The 21,185-nt window shown below is 46.5% G+C and overlaps 1 protein-coding gene across 2 annotated transcripts in view; it reads left to right on the top strand.

Annotated features, from left to right (window-relative positions):
• GALNT13 (polypeptide N-acetylgalactosaminyltransferase 13) overlaps positions 1–21,185 on the top strand; it is a 157,172-nt gene that overhangs the window by 87,737 nt on the left and 48,250 nt on the right. For both annotated transcript variants that reach the window (XM_075092714.1, XM_075092713.1), the window contains exons 8-9: positions 5,339–5,456; positions 14,141–14,321. In XM_075092714.1, coding sequence (XP_074948815.1) covers positions 5,339–5,456; positions 14,141–14,321 — 299 coding nt within the window. The remainder of the gene's footprint in view (positions 1–5,338; positions 5,457–14,140; positions 14,322–21,185) is intronic.

Raw genomic sequence — 21,185 nt, 5'->3', positions numbered from 1 at the left:
TGCGTAGGGAGTTAAAGGAACTGTTAAATTCCTAAGTTAGGTATTTGAGGCAAATAACCACGTTTGTTGGAATCTCTAGATTTGGTGGGAAAAGGTTAATTAATTCAGTGACTGAGATTCCACACCCACAGCTCGTTGTCATGCGGTACAGCTGTGAAGGAGCTTTCCGACTGACATCCCCTAGAAGAGTTAGACTGTTTATCTCATTTTCAGCAAACAGAATGGTGGGGGTTTGTTGGTGCCTCTCGCACTAGTTAGTGATGCCTTGCCTTGGACAGGTCAGGTCCTGATCTGACATCTGTACAGGGATGCTATTCCTGCTCCTCACACACTAGTCCCTGCCACTTCTGCCCCTTATTTTCTTCCTCTGGTTCTTAATTCCCAGTCTGACGTCCCTTCTCTTGTTCTCATTTCTTCTTCCCTTACCTAGTTTTCTCTCAGGTCAGCTAACACCATGATAGTGTAACCTTCCCCAGAATAGTCTAAAATGGTGATGCTTTTCCAAAGAATCACACATTTTGCAAAGGTAGCAGAAGCCCTTCCAGTTTGCAGACTGGTCCCAGTTTAAAGGCGGTAGATGAAGGTGGGCAGCGCTAACGATGGGGGCTCGTCCTGGGCACTGGGCAGCAGGTTGTGCCACCACCACCCCGACCCCGCCTCAGTCCTCCCCGTCCTGGGGGAAGAGAGGATACGAGCCGTGGCCATCAGATACTGGGATTTCTTGGGTTTTTTTAAAAAGTACTCATGATTTTTTTGCACGTACAGTGATCAGAAGCAAACGTAACATCAGGACGCATTCAGTTCACGAGGTGTCTGTGCTAGGCCTGAAGCTGTAAGGTGAGGGTAGGAGGGGGGGCATTTAGAAGAAATCCCTGAAGAAAAAGATTGTTCCTGGAGACAGAGCTGGTCAAGCGAAATACCTCATTCTGTGAGATTCATTAGGATCAGTTGACACGTATTTTTTTCAGGTGTATTTGCAGAAAATCAAACATAAAGTGTGGCTTTGAGTGCAGATGTTACCTGCACTCAGGGCTTGCAGGAGCTTCCAGGTACGTTTAGGGGTACGTTCCTCGCCCTGAAGGTACAGCAACGCCCAAGGACTCCTGTCGGCGGGTATATAGGTATTTTCGTTTGTTTGAATAGCGAAGGCTATTTGTTGCTGTTCTGACGCACCTCAGGATTTTGTTTCCACGTAGAGTAAATGCTGTGGCTTCCACTGATTGTCACCGGAGTAACCGCCAACTTTGTAAACAATTAGACCATGTCAAAATGGGTTATTTTAAGTGCAAAGCACGTTGCTGTTCCCAGAGGGCTCTCTGGGAGCAAATCCCTGGATGGTTGCCCTGTGCAGAGGTGGAGCTTAAAGCTAAAGCTTCCTGCGGACGATCGGGTGGATGAGGGCAGATCTGGGAATTAGGAACCCGGAGGGCTGTGGGCAGTGCAGTTCCTTCCCAGGTGTGCCCTGGGTCAGTGGTACATGTTCACGGGTAGTGCCAGCTAAAGCCAATGGTCTTGCTAAACCTCCCCTTCTTCTTCTTCCACTGAAAAATCCTTGCACAATATTTGTCCTTTGCAGAACATCCTTTGCCTTTACGTGAAGTCATTTCTCTTTCTGTGATTCTGCCAGCGGCAATAAAAAGCTCATCTGCACTATGATCAGGTTACAAACATCTTGTCTTCTTGCATCTACAGTATGAAAAACATGAAGTGTTTCTGTGCTGGGCACTTAGAGTCTCTGCACAGCACATTCCTGTGGATATTTCCATATTTCCCTTTAATTTTTTTAAGCTGAGGACACTTCAGGCTAGTATTGTAGATACTAAAAATCTCAAGTATAAATTATATATTGAGAGGAAAAAGGCAAGATCACAGATTAGGAGCATATTATATGTATCATCTTCTTCTTATGGCTGATTAAACTTAGAGTTGACTATGATTAACACTGATGGACAGCAGTATTTGAAATTGGTGTAAAAACCTTATTCCAAGCTATACAAATAGTGCCCGTGTTCATTAGCGATGGTGCCCGTGTGACCGTTGGCTCCCTTGGAGCGGGGGCCAGGGCGGGGAGGTCGGAGGGCGTGGGGTGAGGCGACGGTGTGCGGCTTCGGGGAGCCCCAGCCTGGGGGACCTGACCGGAGCGTCCCCGGGCCGTGGCAGGGGCTGGGGTCCCCTGGGGAGCGGCTCTGCGCCAGCCCCTCCTCGCTCCCCCTCACCGCAAGGCGGGCTGGGCTGGGCTGGGCCCGCCGGGATGCAGCAAAGCCGGGCTTACTGAGATACCTTCGTGCTGTGCAGCTCCTCTTTCGGGAAGGCAAAGGTGCAGGTGCAGGAGTGGGAATCCTGCTTGCTGCTCAGAACTGCAGAAGTGAGAAGCAGACGTTATCTCCGAAATACAATTAAAAGTGGGTTTGAATGATGCTTAGAGTTAATCATAACACATTACTGTAGTTGTTAGTGTGACTCCAAGCAGGCAAAATATAGCTAATAGGTGCAAAGCTGAGATAAAAAAACCCTGTAGGAACTCTTTCTAATATTACTGTTTCAGCTGTTTTTACAGCGAGGGCTCTGCAGATCTGTTTGTATAACATTAAATATACATAACAGAGAATAATCCAGCCCGCTGCGTTTCAGTTGTGTGAGAATCCGTGGCGTATGTTAGTGCACCGGTACTTACCCTGAAACCCAGCGCTTCCAAGCTCAGTTAGTGAGTTATTAGGGAAACACTGGTTTTCATAAGCATTGGCTGATGACATCTCAGAAGAATCCAGACCCATGTGCACAATTCAGTTGCATCATTCAAACATTGCTTAAGCCTCAATCTTTGCAAAAATGGGAAATTTTGTACCGTTCAAGCGAAGACTGTCTTCCTCCAGGGATAGCAATGAAAGAGGGGGCGGAGGATGAGGGTTTCTGTTGTAGCAGAGGGGTGGGGATGACTTAATCGCCTGAAAGCAGAGGCACTCCTCCCTTCCTAAGGTCAGCGGGGATGGGAGATCAGTGTGGGTGGGAGCTGAGGTTTGTTCCTGCAGCGCTGGGCACAGGCTCATCCAAATGTTTGCGAGTCACCGTGCGTCCTGCGGGAACATAGCCAGCTGTCAGGAGGTGGGCGAACAGTGCTGACGCAGCCTTTGGTGTCAGCGTAAGCCGTTTTGCAGAGGTTTATAGGGTTTCTAGGTAATCAGTAATAAAAATTTATTTTAAATACAATATTGTTGCATTGGTATTCATCTGGCGCAAACCCAGTTTGATGAAGAAAGATTGCAGAGTCAGCTTTATTTTGTGCTCCCCGTAATAGATGGTGTTTAACTTTCCTGATAGCAGACGGGCAAGAGGGTCACAGCGCCCGGCCGTTCCCATCTGCTCCGCTTGCGTGTAACGTACCTCAGGGTAGCTCCGGGGCCAGCAGTACTGTTTGTGGCAGAGACCCAGCAAGGCTGAGGGCAGTAAAGCAGCTTTGAAACCTGGGAAGGCTTAGCCCTGTCCAAAGGGCAGTGAATTAACTGAGCTTTCAGTGCTGCGGGCACAGGGAGAAAAATAGAAACGAAGTGTTGGTAAAGTCAGGGTCCAGTATTATTGCATTGCTAAACTGGGCTTTTTTTCTGGGAGTAATGATAGTCACCTCTTGCAGAAGAGGAAATAATTGCACAGCAGGCAAATTACCTGGATTTGTTGGGTCTGAGAGCAAGTGAGGACTCCTTGCTGCCAGGGCTGTGTCCAGTGCCACCATGGGGAAAGCTCCGTGCAGCACAGCACCGTCCCTGCGGGTCTGAGCGTCTGCTCTCCGCGTGTGCGTGTAACACCCGCACTAACCCACAGGGTGACGGTGTGCGCGAATAGGGGTGCGCATTAGCTAATTAACGTTGCGTGTAATACATACAAAGGCTTCTCAAGGAAGAGCTGAGAAATGCCCAAGCGATTCAGGCTCTGCCACGGGGGGGCACCTGTGAAGCCCCTCCTCCAGGTTTTTCCTGCATCGCACATGAACCGTTTTGCTGCCGTTGACTCGCTTTTCAGAAAAATAGTAGGAGCGTGTTTTATACCAGTGTTTGCACAAGGCTGACTCCAAACACCGGAGTCCTTGCGGAGGCTGAGCTTTAGATGGGCAGAAGTGCTGAGGCTGGAAACGCTGCACTTGCGTAGATTCAGGTGCCTGATCTGAGCAGCGAGTGTCCGATATTCCTAGCACTCTTCGCAAGCAGTTTCCTAAATCACTGCATGAACGAGTTCATTTTCGTGACCGAATCCTTTGTGTACAGGCCATAGTTACAGGCGCATTTGCGTGCGGTTGTACTCGCACCCATTGAGCTACAGTTACATTGGGCGTGTTCCAAGTCCAGTCTTGCCCGCTTTGCAGTTGTTTTTGAAGCTGAGGACGGGGCCACAACTGATGCTTGACTGGCAAGGCTTGATCCGCAGCTCCGTTAACGTGCCCCGAGGTCCTCGCGGGCCAAGCCCGTAGGTGTAGGGATGCTGAGACCTCGGCAGACTCCTTAACCGGGGCCCGTCAGTCGCTGGCAGTGGCGGGGTCACCCCGCATCGCGCCGGAGCTCTGCTGGTGGTGGGGCTGCCCGCGGCACGGGGCTGAGTGCAGGGATGTGTCTGGGCTAAAACCCCCTGCCTGGGGCCACCCCTTTAGCCGAGTTGGTGCGTGGGCACCGTACGGCGGGTTAAGAGGGCTGTGGTTTGGGGGTACGCACCGGGAGCCATGGTCCTGCTCGCTGGGGTGAGCGCTTCTCCTTTCACGTGGACTTTAAACACTGGAAAAACACAGAGCAGATATTTACAGGGAAATAGGACATCTTTACACAAAGAGAAGATGCACTCCAGCTGGATTTGCCTGTTGTAAGGATTTATAATCCTGTTAAGAGAGATTACGCCTGGTAATTTTATGCACATTTAGTCTCCCTCTAAGGCAAAGCTGAAGCATTAAACTCTCTTCACTAAGCATTTCAGATTGGATTTGAATTGCTGTTCTGGATGCAGAAGGCCAAAATTCCATCCACTTTACCATTACAATGCTCCTGAAATAATCTATGGAAATGTGATTGTGCGGGTAGGCAGCAATCGTGCAGTTCTCACTCGGGCAGCGCTCTCGTCGCTTCGGGGGGAGCTCTGCCCAAAAGGCAAGCGCAGAGAGTACGCAGTCGAAACCGTATTGTTATTGTTAGTAGTTAATATTTAAGTTGCTGTGCATAGATTATATTTATAGTCAAAATGTCTGAGGTAGTGAAATGTACTGTAGTGTCACTTAATAAATTCCACAGTGTCTTTCAAAAGGTATTTTTTCTTTTCTTTTTCCTCTTTTTTTTTTTTTTTTTTTCTGTTTGTTTTCAACTAGGACCCCTACTATGGCTGGTGGCCTATTTTCTATTGACAGAAACTACTTTGAAGAGATAGGAACTTACGATGCAGGAATGGATATCTGGGGTGGCGAGAATCTTGAAATGTCTTTTAGGGTAATTGCCGTTTTCCTTCATTTTCTGTCAACAAACACAGTCGTGCTGTAACGGTTCCTACGCTGCGGACAGGGCGCTTCTGCTTTAGCTGCCACGCAAGTCATGGGTTAATTTAAATTCTCAAGATGTTTGGGGGTGCCTCATTGTAGTATTTTGGTCCTTTCTACTGCATGAAACGTTTTATTGCTGTTCGGATATTTTTACACTTTGAAAATAATATATATTTTGGTAATACCTTTCCTTATAAAAGCAACGAGGCTTTCCGTGAGCTAGTGCTAATGCTAACTGACATAAACAATATACGTTTGTACGGTGTAAAAAAATATTCAAATCCATGTTTTAACAGAAGTTTTTGAAAGCTTACGTCATCACGAACTTGCACGTTCTGGCTGGGATTTTTATTCCGTGTGAGAGCCGAGCTCGCAGAGGAGTTTCACCAGGGTCTGTATTTCTGCCGGGGCTAGGTCTGCTGCCCGTGACAAGAATAAAATCTCTTCGAGTGAAATGCATTTAGTAATTGTCCTTTAGACATAAAGGAAAATTGGAAAATTGAGTCTTTGATAAGTAATTGTTAGCAGGGATGTTGAAAATGACTGTGAACATCTCTGATGTATCACACTTTATGCATTTTAAGTAAGTATGCAGATTAGACCCTGGTATGCCTGCCTGGTACCCGCAGCGCAGCAGGGGATAGCCGCCTCTCCTTATTTTTTGTGTCTTTTGTCTTCAGCCAGGGCTGGGAGGCTATTTTCTATTGACAGAAACTACTTTGAAGATTTGTGTGAAGCAGGTATTTCTAGAGAAGATCAACTGAGAATTTGAAAGCATTTTTAGGCCGTTTTCTATAAACTGTGATAATTCACTTTCCAGGAAAATAGAAGGGTAGAGTTACTAATTCTGAGCATCAATGTTTTAAATCAGTGGGTTTCAACATGTTTTGGTGTATAGACCCCTAAGGATATTCCTTGGACGTGTTCTTTTTAACTTAAGCCTGTTGTAGGCTTGTTTTTCACGTCTTTAGAAGTGACCCATGGAGCAGAGTGTGACTCGCACCGCTTTGAAGCGTTAACTGTGTGCCTCGTGTAGACTCAATCTACATATCGCTACTGTCCCTTTCTCACCGAGTATCAGAGTGTGTGATGGCTGTAAACTGAAGCTCACCTCGTTCGTTGAAACCTGAAGATCAGAATTGCTGGTACATGTGAAACCCTGCCGGCGGGAGCCTCGAAGCCGTCTGTTATTGCTGGCGTTGTTATCGCTTACAGAAAACCTTTTGCAGGACCGGTTTTGGGTCGTTGCTGTGGGAAGGTCCCGTTCTCATTAGTGAAGAGTCTAAAATATTTAACTCTCCTTTTGGAAGAACGCTGGGTTTTCATCATAAAAATTATAATCCCTGAAAAACCATCTCCAATACAAAGGGACAAACAAGGAGACTTTTGTTAAGACTTTGTATTGGAGAATATGTGGAAGTTGACTCTCCGTGGGCTCCTTTTGGCAGCGGCTGGTTTTGTTAACAAAGATACAAATATTGATAATTTTTCTGTCAGGCCTTGTAAGCGCATCAGAATAAACAATTCAGAATTCCACGGCCTTTTCCCGCTCCCTGGCATAAGGGATTCGTTTTGGCAGAAAGCATTTGATCTCCTGCCGAGAGCAGCACGTGAGTGTGTATTCAGCGTCCAGCGTACGCTAAAGAAATGCCCTGGCTAGGATGTTCTTCATGCATACTCTTCCTCGAATAACGCTAATATATTTTGAAAACCTTTCCCGAGAAGTTTAGCGCATTTAATGGTGGCGTTCTGTCTTCGTCTAGTGCTGTTCTGCTCTGGCTCTTGGCAGCTGCGTGGGAAACCTGTTGGGATTTGTGGCGTGGGTGAGCCAGCTCCTGGTCGGGGTGATCTGGGGTTTGCAGTCGTGTGTTGTGCGGGTTGAGCTGGTACCTTTGGTATGGTTCTGCCTCCTGGGCACTTCTGTAATTCATACTGTATATATATATATAATAATACTGGGAGGATTTGGTTTTTCTTTTTTTTTCCCTTTCCCTAAATAATAATTTCCTGAGTCCTGTTTCAAATTGGACTTGAATTCTATTCAATGCTTATGTGAGTAAGCCAGCAATAGGCTTAACTTATACAAATTCTGTGAGAATACTGTTACGAGTCCATAATTTCAGCTTTACATGAAAAATTTCAGTCCAAAATATATGGAAAGATGAAGACCAACGATAGCCGTGCTCTCTGCACGAAGCCCTACTGATAAAAGCAGCTCTGCCATTACTCTTTATTTTACGCGTTGAGACTGAGGTGGGGGAGGCGAGGCGAGGAAGCGCAGGAATTTTCTGAAGAACTCTTTGGGCATCGTATTAGAGAACATTATGTCTTTGGAAGATTTTCCCACTTAAACTTCAAGAAACATTACCAGCCTGGAACTCGTGCATCAGCCTAATAAGAGGGCATGGTATCAAGACGAGACATGAAATTACGTGCCTCCAGCGCCCGGAGATTGCCATGGAAATGCCGGGCAGCCACGCGGTGCTGTTTCTGGGTATTTAGAGCCTTCGTCGGTAAAGAGAAGCAGCCATATAGCCAAGTGCATCAGGTACGACTGGATCAATAAAATACCAAGGCCTCTGCATTTCAAAACCTATCTGATGTAAAACATCTACAGAAAATAGGTAGGGAAGAGTGCCAAGGGGCTGGGGAGGTTCCTCCAACAGCCGCGTGACAAACCGGCAGTTATCCAGCGGGTTTCCGGAATATCTCATTGCAGTCAGGAAAACACTGAGACTACGTCTTGGTTTGGAAAATTACTGTAATAGGAGGCAGCCGTAAGGCCGTTTCTAGAGCTCTTAGTACATGGGATGTTTCTGTCAGCAAGTGGGAGGGGGTTAGTTTTGGGGTTGGCCTGCCATTCGGAAGACAAACCCTAAAATCCATGTCTTGATAATGCTCTGAAAATGTTATGAAGGGCTTTTGCCTTCCCTGGCTCACGTCTGCGACCGCCTCCTCTGCGCCCAGCAACGGCAGCGGCATTATCCCTGGTGTAGTGAGTAAAAGGGTTCGCAGTATTTTTGGCCTCAGAGGCACACAATTTCCTTATTTCTGGGTAAATCAATACTTCATCTTTTAGCTGTGCTGCTGCTCATTGCTGAACAGTCTGTAATGGTGCCTTTTGGAGGATGTCTTAATAATGGCAATTAGGAAAAAAAAAACCAATAATCCTGGCAGGAATCTGTTACAGCTCTAAGACTCTACTTCAGTAAATGAAAACCTGATTTGTTCTTAAACATTTACCATATTCTTATTTAGGGAATTCCTTAAACATGTTTAATTTTGTTAAATTCTGGAAGTGTGTTTTCCCAATCAGAGAATGCCCTGAAAACCTGACAGTCAGAAAGGGGCTCGCACAGCTGTGGAAAGGGTATTAAAAATAAGCTGTCCATCAGGAAAAAAAAAGATTATTCTTTAGAACAATCCAAATAGGCCAAAGCAAGGCGAGGGAAAGCAAGTGCGTACCCTAACAGGGGTAAGATGCTGTTTACTCTTGGCTTTCTGGCAGAAGAGGGTTTGCAAGTGCGTGTTTCCCAAGTAGTGCGGCGTGTTTGGCCGTTGATCTCGGTCTCAGAAGCTTCTGGTTTTACTGTTGTAGGAGGTCGGAAATGAATAAGGAGCAAGGGTGCCTGTGTGACCCGGCGCAGCATCCGATCTACAGAAGTACTGGCACTCCTCTCGGCCGCGTAGGCGGCGGCCGCGTTGCGCAGCCCGCGCGTGGGGCAGCCCGCGGGACCGTCGGGCTGCGAGGAGCCCGGCACGGCCAAGCCGCAGCCCCTGCGCTCGGTCCCATCCTCGGCGGCTGCTGCTGGGCCCAGCAGCAACATCCTGAAGGTCGCTGCTGTCTTGATGTAAACACCGACGAGGCTCGATGCTGTTGCTGAAGCTTTTCCAGCTATGCACAAAGGCTTATTAATAGCAATTTTTCAGCCTGACTGCGTGTGAGGTCTCAGATTTCAGCTGCAAAATTAGAGGTGTAAGAGAGCATTTAAACATGTTTAAGTAAACAGTTTCAGCAGGGTCGCTGATTTGGATGACTGTGTAATTACGGGCGTAACAGCACGTAGCCCCTAGGGAGGCTGGAAAGGTTGCGGGCGTGCGAGCTTATTTTCGGAAGTACCCTGTGACATTGAAATGAGTTTTGTGTGTTGGGGAGTGGAGTTTGGGGTATATAAATCCCTGATCACCCGGCAAACAGGCTGAAAATCTGTCTCTCTGCTTTTCAATGCTCCTAAGCTGTTTGACTATATTAACTGGTTTTCAGAGCGCAGTTTGCTCACAAGTTGTATCGAAAATATGTTTGTGTGCTTACATTTAAAGCATAACACATTTTTCCCTTTCTTTGGATCGCATTAATTTTTCCGTAGGTCAGGATTCTTGTGTTTCTATAGGGAAGACATTCAAGATACGCCGGTTCGGTTGATTTGATTGTAGGGATCTTTGGTATTGGAGTTTTCAGGATGTTTTTCCTCTAATTATTGCTTACAGATCACTGCCTGGCAGCCAACAAGAACTCATTTAACATAACTCTGCTTTCATGTTAACTCACTTTCCAACTGCAGTAGTCTTTGGGGATATTTTTTTTATCCCATGGCTTTCATCTGTGTGCATACATGAGAGATGTTTCATCCAACACCATCATCAATAAACACACACGTACCAAAAGAACCCCTTTATGCAAAGAAATATTCTCTGAAATGAAGTCAGTAGAATTATTAACATGTCAGGCATTTGCTTTTGGAGTCTATAGCTCTGTAACCTGAGATTTTGCTTTTATTTTGCTCTAAACTTTAGAGAGTATTGTATCTTATTTTGAGTTAGCTTTACATATTCTGCTGTAAAAGCAGTTGGTGAGGCAATTTTACTCCTGAGAGAGAGGTAATGGCCAGTAACGCAGAAGTGTTGTTTGTAAAACTCCCCTTTATGGCAATCAATTGCCGAAGCAGCTGTGCCAACATCTGGGCACTGGGGCTGCGTGCTTTAGGAATCGGTAGATAACACGTACTCTAGCCATCCGAAACTAAACATCAGCCGAGCTACAGGAGTATTTTTAGTTCTTGTTCTAGGATTAGGAGTAAAGCCTCAAAGTTGTTTTATTTTTATTTGCCTACAAAGTATTCTTACCCTTAAATATTGTTGACTGACGTCTGCTGAGATTTGCAGGAACTGACGTTGACTCTGTTCAGAAAATGATGGACGAGGAGAACATCCTGGCAGTGGGCTGCACCGAGATCAGATGGAGTTGAATGCGATCATTTTATGCAGTAATAGCAATGGTTTTAAAATGCCTGTGAAATCAAAGGTAGTGCTAAATAATTGATGCCTATATTTAAAAAGGGATCAGTTGTGTGGGCAAATACAAGCCTCAGTTTTAATTCCAGGGCGTGCAATGTTTTACCACAAACTTTGAAGAAATTAATATTTGTAAGCAAAAAGATTAACAGAGAACGGGTTAGCCTGGCACGGGTTCATTAGAAGCTAAATTACAGCGTGCTGGGTTTGACAGCTCATTTTCCAGACCGAGGAGGTGTGGCAGATCTGCCGGAGCTGTTCCTCCCCAAAACATTTCAGTGAGGGGCACTCTGGAAGTTACCTCCTGAGTCGGGAGCAGATGGAGATCGGTATCAGCTGGTGGGTGGGAAAATGGCCTGGGGACGGGTCACCACTAGAGTTTGTTACCTGTAGAGCTGCAGCTGGATGTTGGGTTTTTTCACTAAAGAACTTTTCACAAAAGGTGGGAAACAAACTGACGGAACTTGCTGGGTTGGACGATGCAGAGACGGGCTCGAAGTACGAGTGAAGTGCTGTGGTTGGAAGAACATCTGAATTTGGGGAATTCCTTGAGGGGGAAGGAGAAGAAGGGTTAAACTTCAGAGGAGAAGGAAAGGAAGACACCTTCAGCTTTAACAATGGTGATGTGACAATAACTGCTTCATGAATAATTCAGCGTGAAAATTAGAGTTGGGATTTTTTTTTAAACGGGATACATCAATCTTGTACCAGCGTATTTGCAATCTGGCTGTCTTGAGTGCCTCGGTGCCTTCAGTCGCCGTCAGGGCCCTTATTGCCTGTTAGGACGTGCGGAAGGTCAGTAAAGTGGGATATGGCTGGCCTAAGGGCTGCGGTTCCCACCTGCTGCCCCCCGCAGCGAAGGCGGCGCTGGGTGCTCAGCACAGGCTCTGCCAAGGGCACGTTTGGGTGGGAGGAAGGTCTCGATGTGGCGGTCTGGGGTGAGGCACCAGCTCCGTTCATCGTTCTTTTTCTGGGAGGAGATAACTACGATGACCAGAAGGGTTGTAGTAAAGCAATAATTCATAAACTTGTTGCCGGGTTTAAAAAAACCCCAGGCATGTTGGAGGAAAGATACAATTTATTGGGAATGTCTGATTCCCGAGCTATGGGATCAAATAAATTCTGTCCCTGGAAATTCTGCTGGATTAAAAAATATAGTGAATATTAAAATGAAAAAGACTGCAATAAAATTTAATGGCAGTTTCTCTCCAAAGCTTTTGGCGTGTTACATGGAGCAGTCACCGGTGTTGGCAGAGAGCCGCTGGCAGGTGCTGGCTGCCCGACTGAGGTGCTGCCTGCGGAGCGCGCGTCCGTAGCAGAGCGTCGGGGACAATGGCGGTGTTCACCGTAGCCGTGGTGAAGAGTGGTCAAACACGGTGCCATAGCGTGTCTTGTATGTGAGGTGACCAGACCTCTGGAGTCCCACGCTCCTTAACCCTTGTATCAGCTTTTGGAAAGAAGGCATTTTACCAGGGAATATTCAGGCGGGTTGGTTTGGTTGGGTTTTTTAAATAATACTGAAAAGATAAAAGTCCTTTTCTTCTGAACAGGGTGCAGGTTCATCCGCATTTCTATGACAACTGTAATAGATAGCAGATTGTACCAAGGACAGCCAAAACTGTGCTTGAAGAAATGTACAGGAACACACGTTTTAGAAAACGGTAGCGTGGGAGGAATTTCCTGCGAGGGCGAGTAGTCGGAGGGAGAGAGCGCGAGCAGCCCGGGGGGAGATGCTGCTCCTCAGGCAGAGGCTGTGGGCTGGAGCGCACCTAAAATTGCATCTGCTCCTCACTGTCCTGCCCCGTGGGTTGCCCCGGCTGCTCTGTAAAGACAGCGATAGTGTGTATTTCTGGTTTAAGGTGTGCTCCCTTTTTGGTACAGCCGCGTGTTCCTTGGCATCCATCAGCTCGGAGTTTCACCTGAACTGGCTTGTCATCACCGAGCTGCAAAACACAAGATGTTAAACACACGAGTGTTTTGATGTTGCCATTGCTTATCCCAACAGAGTACATCATTTAGCATACTAATGAAATTATATACAAGGATTTAGCCCTAATTAAATAAAATCTGCATTAAGTTACTATGGTAACTGTTATGTCTGTGTGGAGGAGCTCTAATTACAAGACTGTACCAGCGTTCCTGTTTAAAACACCCAGTGGTCCTTAAACTCTGTGTTTTATTACCAGGAGGTATTGTAAATTTTAGTCCTGCTGTCTGCTCCGGAGGAGACTAAAGCAAAGCGTGGGATGAGCCTACCTAAGGAGCTGGGCAGTTGGTGATACCTTTGTGGATGCCAGAAACGTCAGTGAACCTTAGTGAGGCGTGAATCCCAAGGCACTGGTACTGCCTGGCAGAACGGCAAAGCTTTGTAGCCCTGAGAGCATCCGACGGAAATCTTCGTGCGCCCCTGACGGTCGCCCAGCTGCCTCCGTCGTGCCTCCCGTTCTGCAGCCTGGGCCCTTCAGCCTTCTTGCGTTTCTTCTTTCGTTCTTTTTAGAGCCTAGAAAGGCGGACGGTCGCAGCACAGCAGTTAATACACAAACCGATGTGTATCACACCAAGGCTCCAGTGATTTGACAGAAAAATACGTTACTTCATTTAACAACAGGGTGTTAAAGTCGAGGATTATACGATTGTTTATACTTGTGGGGTCATATCGAAGGCATTGAGCTTACTCAGGGTCTAGACTTTGGCTCTGGTAGTGGAGGGGGGCAGTTTGCGCCCAGAAGTTCATCACATTCTCTTTGTCTATAACTTTTTTTTTGGGGGGAGGGGGGGTCGATCATGGTCCTCACCAGGGTCTGAACCAGGGGACGGATGTTTTGCATCTGTGTTTTGCTTGTGTGGTTCTGTGGTGTTCAGAGTACCTGTGCTTGCTGCTTTCTGTTGCTGCCTGTGATATGAACCCAGAGCTGCTGTGCCTTTGCTCGAGACGCTCGTGAATGTGATTCTGCTTTGAAAAATATATACGTATATATTTATAAGTATAGAAAAGTAAAAGTTCTCCTCTGTTTCTTTAAATATTATGAAATCCTGGAAAATAGGATGACATCTTTCTAAGATGGTGGTTCGTGTAGGTTTATGTTGTAGGGCCTCAGAGCCAAACGAACCCTTCGCACAAGCTGCCACGTGGCAGCAGAAGTCTGTGCCCTTTCATTGCTATCAAGAGTTGTGCCCCTGCTGTTTCCCTTTTGCTTTTGCTCAAAATTCCCTGTTGAATTGTGACCCGGGGAAGTAAATCAGGAGGTAGCTGCCGACCTGTCTGTCAGAGTCCCCCCCGCTATAAACTCTGCATGTTTTGTATTTGTTTTAATCAACGTTTTCTGCATATTTTAATTCCAGATTTGGCAGTGCGGCGGCTCCCTTGAGATCGTCACCTGCTCGCACGTCGGCCACGTTTTCCGAAAGGCAACGCCTTACACCTTCCCTGGTGGCACGGGGCACGTCATCAACAAGAACAACAGGAGACTGGCAGAGGTCTGGATGGATGAGTTCAAGGACTTCTTCTATATAATATCCCCAGGTAAGAAATTACGTATTACGCTGTGTAAAGCTGTCTGAAAAAAAGGAAAGTGTAAATGTAAGGCATGTAGAGGTAAGTGGAGACGCGTATGCCTGTGTAGGTACTAAAGTTGAGACGTAACAGCAAAAGCGCTTTCAAAATTCAAGGGAATGGCCTTTCCATGTGTCAAACCCTTCTGTTCCGAAGGTGAAAATATTAGTTAAGGCTCCTCCTCTCCTGAATACCATGAGGGTTTTTTTCAGAACGTTGTTCTCATAATGTTAGTTTGAAACCAAGTAGGAAAGCTCTTAGACCCATTTAGCCTAAGAGATGCAGAATTTGGCCAGATTATCCTTAGGATCCCTGAAGGTCCCCTCAGAAGGCGCCAACGGGAGGGACAGCAGAGGTGCTCTGGGCACCGGGTGGAAGGGCAGGAGCCCTTCGGGGCACAGGACTCGGTGCTCCGAGGTATCTTCGCCACTGCCACGTGTGAGTCCTCAGGAGAAACGCTCTCTTTTAAACATACAGCTTTCTCTTCCTTTTCCTCGGTGACTTTCATTTATATTGCAGTACAGCACACATAGCACATACAAATTATGTCACTGTAATCACAGATATCACGCACAGTTACACGAGAGAACAAGCGTATTCCTGTTCAGTCTGACGGCAGTTGTTAAGGGTTGTGTTGTGAGTAAATATTTTGTTATATTAAAGCTGGGGTGTTTTTATCTAAAGATAATTATGGCCTCCGTATGAGTGGGCTTATTGGAGTCCATACATTAAAAATGGAGTGGGCCATGGGGTTTCGTTGGTCTCCGTGCCACTCCGAGGTCTCCCTCAGAAGAGGACGTGTCCTCTTGAGCTGGGCACAGAGCTGCCACCCGTGGGCTCCCTGGGCCGGGCCGGGCAGAGCCATCGCTTTGGTTTCTGTGGGCAGGCAGCGTGTGCCTGTGGAGGGCCGTCACGTTTTAGTTTGACGTTTTCTTCTCTTTTTTTAGCGTCGGTTTGCTTCGTGCAATTAAATAAATCTTGGTCTTTAGGATAATAACTACCCTCAAGTGTTTTACGTGGCAGTTTTCCATGTTCTTACTTGCACAAGCTAAAAGTTACCTGTTCACTTGAAAAACTAGACTTCAAGACAATTAAATTTTTATCAAACTTGGAGTTTTAAACAAAATTTTTTTTTATTCTCCCCTGAACAAACACAAGAATCAAAACCTTTAACGAGAGGCCAGGTCCAGAAAAAAAGCGGAGTATAGATCTTCGCGCTGGCTCTCTAGTAAAGACTGTTTTACACCTGTATTTCAAGTAGTTCTTTGGCCTCAGCCAGCCTCTTACAGCAGGCGTTTTGAGCTAAACCTTTCCTGTCTGTAAATCGGGACCAGTAGTTTTATTTAATTTGATTTGGCTGAAATAAATGGAAAAAATAAAATTGATTTACTTTATGTTATTTTTCTTTTAAAGATTTGTATGTAACATGGAAAACTATTCCGGGTGGATTTTTCAGTCCAAACGGTTTTACTGATATCTCAAAACTATACAGTTACTAACAAGTAAATTGCTTCAGTTCGAAAGCCAGAATATACAATGTCTCCTCAATGAAAGTCAATTATTTTTCATAGTATTTATAAATTATTACTTAAAGTGTCTGTGGTAGAGAGTAGCCATAGAGTGCATCATCTATTGTTGCTATTTTATGGCGCGCTCTGAGATAATCTTCCCATTCTTCCATCTTTCAACTTTCTTCCAATTTCAATTCTGTAGCAACAGAATCAGTGTATATTTTCACTATCACCGAGAAATAAACCCTGGACCGTGAGTTCCGCGTTTCATCTCCAGCACAATTTACTGTTGCTATACCTCAGCTCATTCCGGCTGCAGACGGCTTGTTTCCACAAGCTGTTGTGGTGCTTTGATCTTTTCCTGGCGTTCAGGACATCTCAGTCAATCGTCAGGTGCCAACATGTAATCACAAGCTGTGAAGTCAGAAAACTCTTGGTTTCCGCGTGGGTTATCGCACGCGTCCTGTGGCCGTCAAGGTATGCGCTCGTGAAGTACTCTGAGCCTGTCCTGGGAAGCCCTTATCAAGCCAAAAAATTTAAAGACCTCTAGGCACACCTTAAGTGCCCTGTTAATGGTGTAAAAAAGGTATTTATGTATCTATGCCTTATATATACACGCTACATATATCTGTATATAAATGTGGATATAACCAAAGGTGCAAGCATGAAACAAATCTTAAAAGAAATGTCAGCAGCCCGATGGTCCCCATCGGTCAGAGGTCTGCGCTGGCACCGAGTCTTTCTGGGAAGCGTTCGCAGGGCTCGGCCTCCCGCTCGGAGAGAGGTGCGGGCAGATTTCCTCCGTCCTTCTGGAATGCCTTCTCGGGTGCCTCTTCTGGCGGTGCTCTGGCAGGAGGGCTCGGAGGGGAGCGCTGACGGAGGAACGCCTGGGCTCCTCGGGAGAAAGTAAGTCTGTTCCCTCTAGGGGACAGCCCTTGAGGAAATGTTTCTTGGTCTGGTGGGAGGGATGATACCATGGAGGAAGACTACACGTTCCTGGCTTCAGGAGGGGCAACAAGAGCCAAACTGGCCCGCGAGGTGCACCGCCATCCCTCTCTGCCCGTGTTCCCTATGGGTGGCAGCGGGATTCCTGGAGGTGGGAGCAGGATCTCCAGGAGCCGTCGGTATCTGCAGCTCCTGTTTGCCCTCCGCTTTCTGCGTCTCTCCTGAGTCACCCGAGGATGAGCTGCTGCCTTAGTCTGGAGGAACGGGTCCTCTATTGCAGCCACGGGTGTCTGTCATCGCTCGCAGTGCTGGCTAAACGGCCACCATGAGCCACACCTGATGGCAGGGCACTGGGGGTTTCACTTGTACTGGGCTTAGCAAAATGCAGCAGGTACACGTACCGTGAGTGAAAAACAACCGCCTTGACAGGATCCTCTTAAATATGGAAATTGAACTTTGTGCGAGACGGGCAGGATTGTGTCCCTTTACAACTGGTAATTATACCTACCCAATTAAAGCGGAAGGAATAAGATGCCTGACAGAAAATGTGGCTGACTGTTTCTAACATAATTGGTTTCTGCTCTCCTGCAAGAGGAAGGGAAAAAACTGGAAAAAATAAATACAGCGCTAACAAATGAATGTCTAACAAGATGTAACAGCGAAACCAAAACCCATGTCAGATGCAGCCAGGTTCAAACCATAAATATATCACATGGGATTAACCATTCCTTAATTCCGTTCTCCCTCACTAAGTTCTTTTTTGTCCAGCCTCATCACACCAAGTGCCCATTGCATTTTGTTTTTGAACTAAATGCGTTTGTTATAGTTTACCCTGAAAGCGCACATTTCCTCACGAGGCTGAGGCATGCAAACACTAACAGTGGGTGCTCACCACGCAGCGTGTGGTGAACCCATTGCACTCGACGTGCTTTTGTATCCTGCCTTGGCAGCAAGGTTTTCTAGGCTGATTAGGGATAACTCCTTAAAGCGTTTAGGTGAGCTCAAGCTCTAAAAATATCATACTAAAGGCTATTTAAAATACAATACATTTTAAATGAGCTATTGGCAAAATGCATTTAAAGGCAACTGGAGTAGTGATGTACATGGTAGACTAATTGAAAAATCCCAGTTTCAAAAAGAGTGCCAGATGACATTGCTGCTGTGTACTCTTCTGAACTGTGTTAATAGTTCCATTAAAAAACACTTACAAATCGGTCATGTTTTAATTTCCAAATTCCCAAACGCAACGTTCCAAATCCTGGATTAGAACTACTTCTTCCTCTCTTCCATTGCTTTTCCTTTTGTTTTGGGAACTTGTAAGCAAGGGTCCGCTTGGTGCAGCAGGAGTCCTCCGGTAGGCCTTGGTTTTCATTATTCTTTGTTTCCACAGAATTTCCACTGAGGTATTATGAGTTGTGGGAGTGAGGAATCTAGTGCTGAGCAAAAGGTTAAGTTCGCATGTAGAAATGAAAACAAAAGGGCCAGGGAAAAATATATCTGATTTTCACCAGCTTGACTATTTCTCCAGCAGATCTGCAAAACCTGGAGCGATCCCCTCACTAAGGACTTCCCCTGCTCTCTTCCTTCGCCAATTTGACATGTCAGGCAATAGATGCAATTATGGTTTAGATTCATTTGGAGCCACCCAATTAGAAGGAGATAAAACTCTGTAAAGTGGCAGTAAGAAATACCTATTTCCATGTATCGGAGCACACACTATGCAGAACGCCGTGTAGACTGAGCGATGCAGTCATACCTCTGCCCATCTAAGTATTTTAAAGATGAGATTTCGTTTTGAAAGTGGATAGCAAGGAGCGGCTTCGATGATGTGAATCAGGAGCTTAATCCTTTCTGCTGCTGGCTCCAGCCTGAAGCTGTCCCTCTGGTGCTGCTGTCGCGGGGCGTTGTTTGGTGTCTCCATCTTCTGTTGAGGATGGATGGATGGATGGATGGATGGATGGATGGATGGATGGATGGATGGATGGATGGATGTTCCCCAGGCTTGGAGCAGTGGTGAATACTGACGTGTCATCTTCTGAGCTGGCCAAAATCCTGCGGTTCAGCTGGGTAGAAAACACATGATTTGGACGTTTGGAAACATGCAGGTGCTTTTGATGGCAGACGCTGTTGTGAAGCGCTGTCTGGAAGAGCGCCTGCTGCGTAAGAGGTCAAACAAGGGAGCCTTTTGAAGTTCCCTCATTAGCACTTGTATCTTGGCAGGAATAACAGGTTATTTCCTGTTCTATTAGAGAGAGGAGCTTCTGAAATCGCTTTGGATAGTCAGTTTTGCGGCTACCTTTACATTTCCTAGGTTTCAGCAAGCAGCGGGGGTGGATGGATTTTGTCAGCAACGTTTTCTTTACCTTGGATGTCCAATATTAGGCTTTCCAGCCTGCCTTTCATCAGCAGGTTTCCGAGGTAAGAGACATCCTTTCTCCCATTGAAAAGACCAATTCTTGCCATGGGCCATTTTGATTTAGGCTCCTAAGCACAGATATAAATGCAAGGCTATCGTTAACGAACCGTTTTTCAGCAGTCTGAGATGCAGTGGGATACCATACATAACAAATACCGCTTCCCACAGCGATTCCTTCGGGAGGGAGAAGCTGCTAGCCGAGCATCCTCTTCTTCCTTCCACCTGGGGAGGATGTTTTCTCTCAATTTTCCTATCAAAATTTCCCCAGGGTTGGCACAGGGCTGGGGTCCTTTTGCCCTTTCTTTTATACCAGGTTGATGCCAAGTTGGCTCTAGAAGTGCAGTCTCCATCCAAAAAGATGGGAAGATATCACAAACCCCCCACAATATTTCAGATCTAGGTGCAGGACTGGATGGGGGGGGACGACATGCCCTCTGTACCCCCAGGGTATCTGGGTTTGAGTGTGCCTTTGGCTACTGGTGATACAAATAAGACCTCGATTAGATGAAGCAAAAGGGCCTTATCTTGCCAGCATTTAAATAGGTGTGAATTCCGCTACCTGGGGAGGGGAGGAAGGCAACCATCTTCTCAACCCATTTAAATTGCGCTGTACATTCGTGGTGGGTTATAGCCCAGTGTTTGGATTATGCTGGGGCCTCCCCTGAAAAGCCCCTGCACACAATCGCTGAGGAGACCTTGTAAAGCCATAAATTACCACATCTCCCCTTCTGACCAGCCCCCAAGCCGGGCTGCTGAGCCTTGCTCCGCGCTGGCAAGCGGGCGGTGGATGGGTTCCCTCCCCACCACCAGTGCTGTCCTCGCCGCCGCGTCCTCCCTGTCCCACCTGGTGGGCTTCACCCTTTCGTCTCCGCTGTGCTTTGGTGCGCTCGTTGCTGGTGAGCATCCCTGGGGGATCCCACCTTCCAACACGGTAGCCCAGCGACGGCAGACGAGCCCGGAGAGCTTTCAGTGTGCAGAAGGGCACACGCAAGAGGTGTGGTTGGTCTCAGTGGCTCAGCTTCGGCTCTTCTCAACCTCGGCTCTGTGGGCAAGTTATTAATTGCTAGCTTTTTTTTTTTTCGCTTCTCCCAAAATCGTCATGATAGAACGAGAGGAAACGGCCTCTAGCTGCGTCAGGGGAGGTTTAGGTTGGATATTGGGAACAATTTCTTCCCTGCCAGAACGGTCAGGCTGCCCAGAGAGGTGGGGGAGTCACCGTCCCTGGGGGGGTTCAAAGGACGTGCAGACGTGGCACTTGGGGACATGGTTTAGGAGGCCTGGGGGTGTTGGGTTGGGGGTTGGGCGTGATGATCCAAGAGGTATTTTCCAACCTTAATGATTCTGTGATTTGCTTGCAACTGTTAGTTATAGGTACAACTGTGGAGCCAATGCAGGAGAAACTTATTTTTGTCGCGACAATGTTTAATGAAACTGGTTGCTAGAAAAGCTAGGGTGCAACGCCCACGCGCTCTTGGTATTCATTGCTATGAGTTGTCTTTCTATGATCGAATTGCTGTTCACTTCTGAAATGAGCCCAAATCAGCAGAAATGTAGTGCTGCTAAACGTACTTCTCTCTTCTTTACACAGATTTTGATACAAAATTCAAACAGAGAACCTATGGACAAAAGTTTATTGAAATGGAAGGGTGAAATTAGGCCTGTAACAGTGATGTTTGCAGGACAAGATTTGTTTAATTCAAAACTTAATGCCTGTTGCTCTTTTAGTCACTGGAAAGAATTTCACTGAGGGTCTCCTTTGTATCTGCTGATCTTTTATTAAGCTATTTATGAATATGCTATATTAATCGACAATTGAAATGTGATTATAATGTTCCTCAGGATTAAGAAGCAAATGGAGGAGAAAGGTACTTAGGGGTTTTAGAAAATAAAGTCAACAAGTACATTTCAACTAAAAAATAGAAACACATAGTAGATTTTTTTTTAAATCGGTCATTTCTGTCA

This window comes from Phalacrocorax aristotelis, chromosome 5 (genome assembly GCF_949628215.1).
Source record: "Phalacrocorax aristotelis chromosome 5, bGulAri2.1, whole genome shotgun sequence".
Taxonomy (NCBI): Eukaryota; Metazoa; Chordata; class Aves; order Suliformes; family Phalacrocoracidae; genus Phalacrocorax; species Phalacrocorax aristotelis.
Note: the sequence above shows the minus strand (reverse complement) of the source record. Positions and strands in the feature narration are given on the sequence as shown.